The sequence below is a fragment of the Scylla paramamosain genome, chromosome 9 (assembly GCF_035594125.1).
Source record: "Scylla paramamosain isolate STU-SP2022 chromosome 9, ASM3559412v1, whole genome shotgun sequence".
Lineage (NCBI taxonomy): Eukaryota > Metazoa > Arthropoda > Malacostraca > Decapoda > Portunidae > Scylla > Scylla paramamosain.
In genome coordinates, this window is record NC_087159.1 from 1164834 (window position 1) to 1177885 (window position 13052).

Here is a 13052-nt window from a genome sequence, read left to right on the forward strand (position 1 = left end):
TTCTCCCTTCTATCATTCATAATCTCTTTTTTCTTTTCCTTTCAAATATATAGAAAGATGGATTATGAGTTTAAAATTGAGCAGAAAATAAGGTTAAATATTATTTCTCTTCTAAAAATAAACAGGAGCCCAAATAGTCTCTCTCTCTCTCTCTCTCTCTCTCTCTCTCTCTCTCTCTCTCTCTCTCTCTCTCTCTCTCTCTCTCTCTTTTCTTTTGATATAATAGGAAGACAGGAGAGGGATATAAAAATGAGCGGAAAATAAGGATGATCATTATATCTCTCCTAAAATTGACAGGAAGGCTAGGTAAATTAATTAAGGATTTTTTTTTTTTTTTACTTTTAAGTTCGTACATTCATGCATTCATTGTTATATTGCATAATCTCCAAAGTCTGTAAAATCATCTATTGCAAATCATAATGAAGAGTAGTTATGCAGGGGTCAATTTTTGTCACTTCATGGTAGAAACTCTCATTTAGATCTTAACAATATCTTGTGATGATATCTAGAATCCCTTATCTGCCGGGTTATCTGCCATCTGCCGGCTGTCCTTCCCTCTCTATTTGCCGGCGGAAAAAAAAGTAACAAGCCAGGTGATGTATGATATTAACAGTAAATACCGTATATAAAGGTATAGATAGATAGACAGTAAATAGATACCTGCTGAAACGATAATTACTCCCAGTGAGGTCTAAAGTACTGTTCAGGGGGTGCTGTGAACTTATCATTAAACCCAGCTGTGACCTCACTGAACGTTTCCCTTTGTGTCTCACAACACAAGGGGGCAGTCACAGCCTGCCCTCTAAACTTCTAAAGACAACTCTCTTCCTCCACACAAAACTACAAGCACCTAATAACACACACACCCTTCACTCAAAAATTTTAAAATCATCATGGCGACTCCTACACCAGCCTCAGAGTCCCCATCTGGGGAGGGGACCATAAATGTCCCCAGGTCGGATTGCCTTTCTGTCGACGACCCCAAGTGTCTTGACACCCCTCTCAACTTTTTCTTCATTAACTTCTGCAACATTCGCGGTCTAAGATGTGTCTGAGGCAACTGACAGTAGCCGCTTTTCTGTTCCCTCCTACTTTCTCTATCCTCATTTTCGATCCAAAGCTGGATGCTGCGTTTATGTGTGCAATGACTTAACCTGCTCTCGTGCCCACGCTCTTGAATCTTCCGAGTTTTCCCCCATCTGGCTACGACTACAGAGTCACTCTCATACTAAATTTATCTGTGCTGTATATCTCTCACCTAACTCCTCTGACTATAAGAAATTCTTTGACTACTTAACTTCAAAATTGAACCCATTCTGACCCTCTTCCCTTTCGCAGAGATCTCCATTCTTGGAGACTTCAATGTTCACCACCAGCTTTGGCTTTCCTCTCCCTTCACTGACCATCTTGGTGAACTAGCCTACAACTTTGCTATCCTCCATGACCTAGAGCAATTGGTGCAACACCCTACTCGTTTTCCTGACCGCTTGGAGATACGCCCAACATTCTTGACCTTTTCCTGACCTCTAATCCTTCTGCTTATGCTGTCACCTTTTCTTCTCCGTTGGGCTCCTCCGATCACAATCTCATATCTTTATCTTGTCCTATTGCTCCAATCCCTCTTCAGGATCCTCCTAAGCGAAGGTGCCTCTGGCGTTTTGCCTCTGCTAGTTGGGGGGACCTGAGGAGGTATTTTGCTGATTTTCTTTGGAATGACTACTGCTTCCGTGTCAGAGACCTCTCTTTGTGTGCTGAACGCATAACAGAGGTGATAGTGTCTGGCATGGAGGTGTACATTCCTCACTCTTTTTCTCGTCCTAAACCTTCTAAACCTTGGTTTAACACAGCTTGTTCTCGTGCTATACATGATATAGAGGTGGCCCACAAAAGGTACTTAAGCCTTCCATCAACAGAATCTCATGCACTTTATATTTCTGCCCGGAACCATGCCAAGTCTGTTCTCCAACTAGCCAAAAACTCCTTCATTAACAGAAAATGTCAAAACCTTTCAAGATCTAACTCCCCTCGTGATTTCTGGCATCTAGCCAAAAATATCTCCAATAACTTTGCTTCTTCTTTCCCTCCTCTATTTCAACCAGATGGCACCACTGCTATCACATCTATTTCTAAAGCTGAACTCTTCGCTCAAACCTTTGCTAAAAACTCTACCTTGGACGATTCTGGGCTTGTTCCTCCCTCTCCTCCACCCTCTGACTACTTCATGCCACGTATTAAAATTCTTCGCAATGATGTTTTCCATGCCCTCGCTGGCCTAAACCCTCGGAAGGCTTATGGACCTGATGGGGTCCCTCCTATTGTTCTCTGAAACTGTGCCTCCGTGCTTGCACCTTGCCTAGTCAAACTCTTTCAGCTCTGTCTGTCAACATCTACCTTTCCTTCTTGCTGGAAGTTTGCCTACATTCAACCTGTTTCTAAAAAGGGTGACCGTTCTAATCCCTCAAACTACCGTCCTATTGCTTTAATTTCCTGCCTATCTAAAGTTTTTGAATCTATCCTCAACAGGAAGATTCTTAAACATCTATCACTTCACAACCTTCTATCTGATCGCCAGTATGGGTTCCGTCAAGGCCGCTCTACTGGTGATCTTCTGGCTTTCCTTACTGAGTCTTGGTCATCCTCTTTTGGTGAAACTTTTGCTGTTGCCTTGGACATATCAAAAGCTTTTGATAGAGTCTGGCACAAAGCTTTGATTTCCAAACTACCCTCCTACGGTTTCTATCCTTCTCTCTGTAACTTCATCTCAAGTTTCCTTTCTGACCGTTCTATTGCTGCTGTGGTAGACGGTCACTGTTCTTCTCCTAAATCTATTAACAGTGGTGTTCCTCAGGGTTCTGTCCTGTCACCCACTCTCTTCTTATTATTCATTAATGATCTTCTAAACCAAACTTCTTGTCCTATCCACTCCTATGTTGATGATACCACCCTGCACTTTTCCACGTTTTTTCATAGACGTCCAACCCTTCAGGAGGTAAACATATCACGCAGGGAAGCCACAGAACGCTTGACTTCTGATCTTTCTAAAATTTCTGATTGGGGCAGAGCAAACTTGGTATTGTTCAATGCCTCAAAAACTCAATTCCTCCATCTATCAACTCGACACAACCTTCCAGACAACTATCCCCTCTTCTTCAATGACACTCAACTGTCCCCCTCTTCTACATTGAACATCCTCGGTCTGTCCTTTACTTATAATCAGAACTGGAAACTTCACATCTCATCTCTACCTAAAACAGCTTCTATGAAGTTAATCGTTCTGAGACGTCTCCGCCAGTTTTTCTCACCCCCCCAGCTGCTAACTCTGTACAAGGGCCTTATCCGTCCATGTATGGAGTATGCTTCACATGTCTGGGAGGGTTCCACTCATACTGCTCTTCTAGACAGGGTGGAATCAAAAGCTTTTCGTCTCATCGACTCCTCTCCTCTAACTGACTGTCTTCAGCCTCTCTCTCACCGCCGCAATGTTGCATATCTAGCTGTCTTTTATCGCTATTTTCATGCTAACTGCATGCCTCCCCACCTTCCGCGGCCTCGCTGCACAAGACTTTCTTCTTTCTCTCACCCCTATTCTGTCCATATCTCTAACGCAAGAGTTAACCAGTATTCTCAATCATTCATCCCTTTCTCTGGTAAACTCTGGAACTCCCTGCCTGCTTCTGTATTTCCACCTTCCTATGACTTGAATTCCTTCAAGAGGGAGGTTTCAAGACTTTTTTGCCCACTGCTTTGACCCTTTTACGGGACTGGCATTTCAGTGCGCATATTTTTTTTAGTGGATTTTTGTTGCCCTTGGCCAGAGTCCCTCCTACATAAAAAAAAAATAATAATAATAATAATCCACCATAAATTAATATATGCAAAAAAAAAAGAAAAAAAAAACCGAATTTGTATCTTTTTAGAAATATTAAACTCATTTATTTAGTTTTTTTTTACTTTAAAACAGGGAAAAAACAAATGGCTTTCATATTTTTTTTTTCTTTTTAGACATATCCAGCTCATTTTAAGGAATATTTTGAACTTCACCGCAATTTATCTGGCTTCCTGCAATGAGTGAAGGGGAGTGAACCAATACTTGGGGCTATAGGGAGAGTAGAGGACGTAAACAAGTGTCACCAAACCCTCGCTGTAGAGCTGGATTCTCCAACACGCCGGAAAGAAGGATCGCACTCCATTATTACTCCTACTCGTTTGTCAGTCATCTGTTTCCACATGACGTAAGAGGTTTGTATTTTCGCTTATATTATTATAACCCGCGAAAACTGTAAATAAGACGCGGCAGGCCAGCCTGAAGTGTAATAGCATACTGAGACGTGAGTGTGTGACAGTTCATTCCGAGGCTACCCAAGGAACTGAGTGGCAAGGCTTGTGGTGGCACTAGTGACGGTGACGTGGCTGACACACTGAAAGCGCTATGCTGACACGCTAGCCATCAACTGACTATGATTACAGAAGTAAGACTTTCCAAAACGTTTATGGTTGAATGCCGGAAAATGAGAACCTGAAACAGTTAAGGGCTTAAAAGAAGATCGGGGAGGGTGATCTTAGAAAGCATAACAGGTCCAAAGGAGAAGCAGTAAAGATGGAAGACTGAGAACCATGGAAACCTGAACATCCTGTCATTTGACCTGCAAGCTCCGCCTGCGTAGCATGCCCAAAGGAGAAGCAATAAGATGAAAGACTTGGAACCAAGTCTGAAAATCTTGTCATCCGACCTGTAAGACCCGCCTGCGTTACAGCTCCAAAGGGAAAACTAAGGTGGAAGACTTGGAACCAAGTTTGAACATCCATTTTTTTTTTTTTTTTTTATGTAGGAAGGACACCTTCAAGCCTTGCCTGCGTAACAGATCTAAAAGAGAAGCAGTAAAGGTGAAAGACCTGAACGTCCAGTCATCTGACCTGAAGCCCTGTCCAGCATGAAAAAGCACCACACCGCTCGGAAACAGCCAATCAACAACAAGGATGTGCCAGATAGGTAGCTGCCACGATGAATTCCTATCATAACCTGTCAAGATTCATTTTACTTTTTTTTTCTTCGAACTTTTTCTTAGCTTTTAAGTAAGTTTTTATTTATCTTCTAAGAGTTTTTCGTGCTTCTGTTCAGTAAAATATGTTGATTTTGCAGACCGAAAAAGTGTCCTTTTCCGGTGCCTTTTCCAAATCTTTGAAGTTATTTTTCCTTTTATTTCAGCACTTAATTAAGATTTTACGTGTGTGTGTGTGTGTGTGTGTGTGTGTGTGTTGCCTTGTCTTTCATTGTACTGATGGTGTTGCAGTGTGTGTGTGTGTGTGTGTGTGTTGCCCTTTCTTTCGTAGTACTGATGGTGATGCAATGCGTGTGTGTGTGTGTGTGTGTGTTGCCCTGTCTTTCATTGTACTGATGGTGATGCAGTGTGTTTGTGTGTGTGTTTCATTGTACTGATGGTGTGTGTGTGTGTGTGTGTGTTGCCCTGTCTTTCATTGGTCAGCCCTTCAGGCTGTGATTAGTTAGCTGCATACATTATGTGTCTGATTTTTATTTTTATATCTTTAAAAGTTCTGAAAACGCATTTTTTCTTGTAAATATTTAACACTTTCTTATGCCCTTCAGCTCACCCAGCACTGCTCCCCCAAAGTCAAACTTTCAAATACACCCCCCTACTCTCCTAACTGTCAGCCTCACACATCAACATCCACCTTCATTGGGTCCCCTCTCCCATCAGCATTGTGGGAAACATTGTGGCTGACATAGTGGCAAACGAGGCCTACTCCCACCCCTCTCCCATAGACTGATTTTCCCACAGACTGACCTACTGACCAGCTTACAGAAATGCTGCAGCTTACAGTGGGAAAGACACCTGGACCTATCAGACTGGACACGACACCACTGGTGGACCCACTGCCACAGCCATGTCGTAGACACTGCACTCACCAGACTCAGGATAGGTTACAACTGCCTCACTGCCCACATGTGCAAGCTAAGCCTGACAGACACCCCTCCAGAACACCTGCTGCTACACTGCCCTCACCACCACTCCCATTACACTGCTCGCCTTCTCTCACTGGTATCACTCCACATCCACAGGCCACCACTAGCAGACCTGAGTGGTTCCTGAAATCCCAGTTTGACCTTCAAGACACTCAAGCACACTAGACTCCTCCTCCAGTGGACAGGATAGTTCACCAGAGTCTAACAAGGACCACTAGAGGCTGTGGCACTACAGCCTGCATGGCCCCCTCAAATCCTCAACAACAACAACAACCTACATTCTCTTATTAACATTTAATATGGTAAATATTATTTGATTGCAGAATTCTTCAAGTTTTCTGAATTTAGTTTCTTTGTAGTACATATTCTGATGCTCCTTATCATCATTTTGAAGTCATTTGTGCTGTCAGTCCATGAATGGAAGGATTTTTATCAAGGTGTGCTGTATAATAGTATATCATATAATGCAACACTTAGAAAAGTTTTGAAGCAAATATGCTCTAATGCTTTAAATTATAATCATAATATGTACTATCTGTCATCAAATATGTCTAAGTTCATATCTACACATTGTTTTGTATTATCAAATTTTTAAATATTTATAAAGGAATCTTGTTTTAAACTGGATTGTAATATTACCTTAGCGACGCAGTCTTGCTCCAAGCCAGCTTCACAAAAGGAGTCTTGATTGCAATCAGCCTCTCAAGAGGAAGAAGGTGTTAGAAGATGAGGACAGTGACTCCCAGGACAGGACTCCCCTGTCAGCAATCAACAATACTCTCCCCTCTGCAAGACCAACATCCTCACATGTCAGTAATGTACCATCCTTGTGACTGTATGAAGGCACTCTTTTGTGATTGACATTGTTGGTGAGGTGTATGAAAAGTGGAAGTGAAGTTGATCAGAGTGTTCACTCCCTTGAGAATACACATTAGCAAATAATCAAGTATTCCAGTGTTTCCGGTAAGATGTCATGTGAAAGCTTGTTGAAATAAAATTATTAGAAAGGTGTAGTAGTAGACTGACAAGGCAGGGAAAGGGATGAGGAATGTAAGAAAGTTAATGAAACTCAAGTGTGGAAAGTTGCCAAGGCTGGTAGGACATTAAACAGTGTGTTTCCAAATAGTCCACAAAATAAACTCGGTCATCTTGCCAACAGGAAGCTTTTATACGAAAAATCTTAGCCAAGCCCTTCAAGATTCCCATTGCCAACTATGTGAGTCAGGGCCACCGTGGTCTGGGTGTGCGGCGCAGTGGAGTGCGGCAGCCCCTACACGACCCTGACGAGCCTGATGCCCTGGTGCTCTACCGACCCAAGGAACTCTCCGCTCATGAGAAGATGACAGTCAACACGTAGGTGTCTGGTAGGAGAGCTTGTGGGATCTTGCATGAATTTTCAGTAATTTTCTCAACATCTCCAGTATTATATCTCTGCATCCTATGTCACCAGATATTTTGATTGTTCCAACAGGGAGAAACTGGAGGTGGCTGTGGTGGTGGACCCAATGTTATCTGCTGTCCTGCGGCCTCATCAGCGAGAGGTGTGGCTACATTATGATTCATTGAAAAACATGAATGTATAAGTGAGAAATATATTACACCTATGGAGAGTCAGATGAACTTGTGAATTTATCACTTTTGACAATCTTATTGCTTTACAAATAATGTTTTACAGGGAGTGAAATTCATGTATGAGTGTGTTACCGGGAAGAGGATTGATGACAACTATGGCTGTATCATGGCAGATGAAATGGGGCTGGGGAAAACCTTGCAGTGCATCACCCTCATGTGGACACTCCTCCGCCAAAGCCCAGACTGCCGCCCGACCATAGAGAAGACTGTGATTGTTGCACCTTCTAGTTTAGTTAAGGTAAATACCATCATCAAGCTTATGATACTACATATGTTTTCTAATTCATTGAAGATTACATTACGTAAATTTTTGATATATGTAAAATTGAATTAGCAAATATATTATGATGTTTCAGAACTGGTATAATGAAATAAATAAATGGCTCAAGGGCAAGTTAAATGCCCTAGCCATTGACTCCGGAACAAAAACAGAAATTGACTCCAAGTTGAAGGGATTCATGTCAACATTTGGCCGTCGCCCCGTTAACCCAGTGCTCATTATATCGTATGAGACGTTTCGCCTGCATGCCCACGTTCTGCATCAGGGCGAGGTGGGGCTGGTGCTGTGTGATGAGGTATGTGTTAGCCACCGTGTTTATAGCAGACAATTTGACAAATCTTTCCATGAAGACTAGTCTCTATTTATATACCAGGCCGGTTATCCCACCCTGGTTGACCCAGGCAAGGCACCACATTCACACACACATCACACACTCTTAGCCCTGTTGTCCCCCAGTCAAATGGTAAGTCTCTTGCCTCATCATACTATTCCCCTGAGGACTAGTAGTGAGCCTGTTTTTTGTAGGACATTTAAGAAAAATCATACTGAAATGTAAATATTCTTTGATTTATGACAAAAGATAAAGGTTACTGCAAGGTCTTTTTTTTTTTTAAGTGAGAGCCCAATAGTATAAGGAATCAGGAGTTACAGATTGTTGCATATTTTTTACCTCAATAATTTTATCTTGATTTAGGGTCACAGACTGAAAAACTGTGAAAACCAGACCTACCAGGCACTGATGGGGCTGAAGGCCAAGCGTCGGGTGCTGCTTTCAGGGACTCCAATTCAAAATGATCTCCTGGAGTACTTTTCACTGCTGCACTTTGTCAATGCTGGCATCCTTGGCACTGCACAGGAATTCAGGAAGAAATATGAGAGAGTGATCTTGAGGAGCCGGGATGCAGACGCTTCAGACAAAGATCATGAGTTAGGAAAAGAAAGATTGGATGAGCTAATCTCTATTGTGAGCAGGTAACTACAAAACTTTATTTGCAAGCACCCCAGCTTTGTTTATGTGTTGTATATTAAGCGATGTAAAGGATTGGAGAATTATGTTTTCTTTATATATACTGTTTTTGCTTTTATTCCTTTTTTTATTATTCTTGAAATAGTTTCTATATGCTTGATACCTGTGAGTCACAAGCCCTGCCTTCTATAGATGTATCATTCGCCGAACCAACGACATCCTCTCGAAGTACCTGCCAGTGAAGATAGAGCATGTGGTGTGCTGTCCCCTCACTACAGTGCAGAAGGATATGTACCATGCCTTCATCACTTCCTCAGCAGTCAAGAAGCAGCTCTCAGGTACTAATTTGTTCATCTTACTTTTCTATCTGTGTTGTAAGGCTATAAAGTAAAAAAAAAAAGTAGTTTGTAAGTAAAATGGCAGGAGGAGGAGGAGGAGGCTGAGTAGCAGAACATCAGACTGTCATTGTAAATCAAGATGTGGAGTAACTTGACCTATTATCCATTCAGTTATTCCTCTGTTTCACACTTGTTAAAATTCTCATATACATCCATATTACCCTCTCCATTCCATCTTGACAGTTCTCCTTTTCCTCTTGTGTAAATCTTCACTGTATGTATTCACAGTAATATGTTGATGCATTTTATCAGATGGTGATGGTCGCTTGGGAAACACTGCTCTGGCAGCAATAACCAGCATGAAGAAGTTGTGTAATCATCCTGATCTGCTGTGGGAGAAGGTCAAGGCTCATGAACCTGGATATGCTGACTTGGAGAAGTTTTTCCCACCAGGCCATGATCCCCGGTATGTTCTGACAGCTGTCTTTGCCTCGTGTAGAGTGTGCAATGTGAGGGTGAAGAGCTAAGGCCCAGGTTCAGTTTGGTGTTCTGATGAGTTTGTTGTGATATGCCCTTGGCTTATGTAATTATGCTTATCTCAGGAAGCTGTAGTTTAGGAACAACTTTTTTGTGTCATCATCTAGTGCCAGACATTCATTCACATAGAAATTTGTATTTGTTTCAGGAACCTGCATCCAGAGTTGTCAGGGAAAGTTGCTGTTCTGGATGCAATTTTAGCTTTGATCCGTAGTTCTTCTGATGACAAGGTTGTGCTGATCTCAAACTATACTCAAACTCTAGATCTTTTTCAACAACTGGCAGCATTGAGAAGGTATCCATTTGTGAGACTGGATGGCTCCATGTCCATCAAGAAGAGAGCTAAGGTAATTTTGATATACTAGTTGGCTTGTTACTCTTGGGAGCAAAACATGAGCACTATAGTATAAGCTTAGAGGTATTATTTAATTGAAGCTGATGAGGATGTCATTGTTTTGAAAGACAGGTTTCATCTTCACTTGGATCTGTCTTTGCCACCTGGTGGTACGTTTGCCAAGCTGCATCTGACCATATGTTTGTCGGGCTGCAGAATTACACATAATAAAAATATCAGAATACAAGTTTTTTTAAATGACATCTATTCCAGATTGTAGAGAAATTCAATGATCCCTGTGGAGGAGACTTCATCTTCATGCTGAGCAGTAAGGCAGGAGGCTGTGGCCTCAATCTGATTGGTGCCAACCGCCTGGTGATGTTTGACCCAGACTGGAACCCTGCTAATGATGAGCAAGCCATGGCAAGGGTGTGGCGGGATGGCCAAAAGAAAAACTGTTACATATATCGTCTTCTTGCAGTAAGTATTCCTTACATATTTCATATAGTTATGGAAAACTGAAGCCTATGCAGCAAGAAAAGAGGATAGAAAGAGTGTTAGAGAAAGGTGTTGTACTGAATCAGGTGAAAGATTGCTACGAAGTTGATGAAGTTGAGCGTTGCAGTGAATCAGTGATTGGTGCAGGTGAATTTAGGGTGATAGCTTGGTTCCTTTATGATGTCACATCTTAATCTGCCTTTGTTATCTTTGCTCTTTCATGATCTGCCTTTCAAAACTTGAATTCCTTTAAGAGAACAACATCAAGACACCTCAGGAGCTAAATTCTTCCCTTATGAAGCTATAACCACTGATTACTTCTAAGGAAGAGTTTATTAACCCCATGAAGAACCACTTCCTTATGAAGCAGCCAGTCTCCTACATGACTAGAGACTCACTTGCCTCAATAGTGAATAATGCTAACAATGCCATAAATTCATACCAAATGCTGCTGACTTTAGAACAAGTGTATGGTGGAAGTGGGGACTTTTCCTTCCATCTGTGGATAATACAGGCTTCTGTGCAAAATAATTATTGTAAAAAGTTTTATTTGTATTATTAATGGACTTCTTTACTGAAGTTCATTTAAAGAAAATGGATGGAAGTTTGTTGTTTTTATATATTATCTGTATTTTTTGTGGCTTTATTTAGGACAGAATTGTGAAAAAGATTACTTGATTTTTTTTGGATGTATTATCCCAGTATTCATTTAATTAACTTTTCTTATGATTTTTTTCACATAAAAACCTTTAATGGAGTTCTAAGAAATATCTGAGTAGATTAAATTGATTTACATTTTCCCAAAGTTAATAATTGGCAACTATAAACCATGTAGCTGTGACATGTTTCTAATATATTGCATTATTTTTTTAGTTATTTCATTTTGTAAATTTCTGTATTCATGATAACAGACTGGGAGTATTGAAGAGAAGATCTTCCAGCGACAAGCCCACAAAAAAGCTTTGAGCAGCTGTGTTGTGGACTACGAAGAAGATGTTCAGCGACACTTCTCAGTGTCAGAGTTGCGTGAGCTTTTCATCCTCAACACCAACACTGCCTCAGACACTCATGACAAGTAAGTCTTAGCTTTTCATCTTTACAGTCCTGAGAGGAAGTGTGGCAATATTTGGAGAAGGATCAACTGTAAGGTTGTTTAATGTATGTCTACAGTATCACCGGAAGTAGTAGGTTACAGTAGGCTTGAGAGTAGAAGTGCATTGTGGATGGCTGAGATTGAGAAGCTCATGAAATAGAAGAGGGTATGAAAAAATGTTACACGAAATGTTCCATAGGAAGTAAAGTGAAAACTGAGTACATGTATATCTTGGAATAGGAAAGTGAAGAAACTGATAATAGAAAGTAAGAGAGTAGATGAAGAGTTTGGAAGGAAGCCAAGTGAAAGTTCAAAGATTCATTGAGAATAAGATGTTTTGGAAGGAAGTTTGGAGAGAATAGGGGAGATAAGCATGTGTATTTACCTGTTCTGCCATGGCCATCCTCTTACGTACATTCATGGAAGTAGCAAAGCATCAGAGATAGATGCAAACATAAGAAAATCTTTATATTATCACAGCAAAGAAGTTAGATAACTTCTTTCCTTTACTTGGATTCTATATATTTGTCTTCCACACACGTCTTACTCCCCTAAGTTATTGTTAAGTTAAACTATTCTGAATAGACTCTTTCCCCTTTCATTTTCAATGTTTCCTTTCATGTTTCCAGATGATCCTACAACTTCCTAGAATTCTCTCTCCTCCCATGCTTTCAAACTTTGCACAAGATGTGGCCAAGATATTAAAACTGATTCATTCCCATATTGATCCATTGAGCCTCATAAGGCATTGTATATTAGTGTGGTGTCATCATCACAAACAAGGCTGACATGCAAAGATAGCTGATGCTAAGCTCACGAAATATACTGTTAAATTAGAATATGAAAAAATTCAGCATCAGTGCTTAATATGAAGTGCTGAACTTACTGGAAACCAAACTTTGAATGCCTGCTTAATGTGTGTGTGTGTGCCTTATGGAAATATGTCTAGGTATGCTACCTTAGTCACTTTCATTTACAGATTCAGGTGTCGCCGGTGTCTTAATGGGATCCAGATGCAGCCTCCACCTGAGAGTGCCGACTGCACCAGTGATTTATCTTTGTGGCATCACTGCCAGAATAAGAAGGGTCTTCAGGATAGAGTTATTTATCAGTGTTGGCCTGCTGGGATATCTTTTGTCTTTCACCAGAGATCACATGAACAGAAAACTATACCCTGATTTGTATTTCCTAAGTATGAGAAACTTAGGGTTGACTAGTGTCATGAAAAATAAACAAAACAAAAAAATCCATAGACTGTGATGAAATACTGATCATAATCCTCAGTCCTTTATACCTTTGTTTCATAGTAAATAACATTTTGTAACAAAAAACACTAATTTTATATCTCAAAATTAGAGACTAGATATTTTTTAAAATATTTTATATTCTA

At 40.8% G+C, this 13052-nt stretch overlaps 1 protein-coding gene across 4 annotated transcripts; it reads left to right on the top strand.

The window, feature by feature from the left end:
- The first annotated feature begins 4087 nt into the window (after positions 1 to 4087).
- LOC135103362 (DNA repair and recombination protein RAD54-like) lies at positions 4088 to 13052 on the top strand. Of its 4 annotated transcripts, none has more exons than XM_064009431.1 (14): positions 4088 to 4239; positions 6080 to 6285; positions 6628 to 6792; positions 7143 to 7336; positions 7455 to 7524; positions 7659 to 7853; positions 7972 to 8190; positions 8590 to 8867; positions 9055 to 9200; positions 9513 to 9666; positions 9886 to 10084; positions 10345 to 10551; positions 11481 to 11644; positions 12642 to 13052. In XM_064009431.1, the coding sequence occupies exons 2-14, from the start codon at positions 6283 to 6285 to the stop codon at positions 12838 to 12840; spliced, it is 2193 nt and encodes a 730-aa protein (XP_063865501.1). In that variant the 5' UTR covers positions 4088 to 4239; positions 6080 to 6282; the 3' UTR covers positions 12841 to 13052. The 4 variants fall into 4 exon arrangements, with proteins under 4 accessions (XP_063865501.1, XP_063865499.1, XP_063865498.1 ...); XM_064009429.1 differs by lacking the exon at positions 4088 to 4239 and adding an exon at positions 4256 to 5073; XM_064009428.1 differs by lacking the exon at positions 4088 to 4239 and adding an exon at positions 4256 to 4990.

Excerpts from the sequence above, each read along its gene's own strand:
- LOC135103362 (XM_064009431.1), top strand. Across the intron at positions 6,793-7,142 it reads CAAGACCAACATCCTCACAT|GAAGCTTTTATACGAAAAAT; the intron begins GTCAGTAATGTA and ends TCTTGCCAACAG. Across the intron at positions 9,201-9,512 it reads AGTCAAGAAGCAGCTCTCAG|ATGGTGATGGTCGCTTGGGA; the intron begins GTACTAATTTGT and ends GCATTTTATCAG.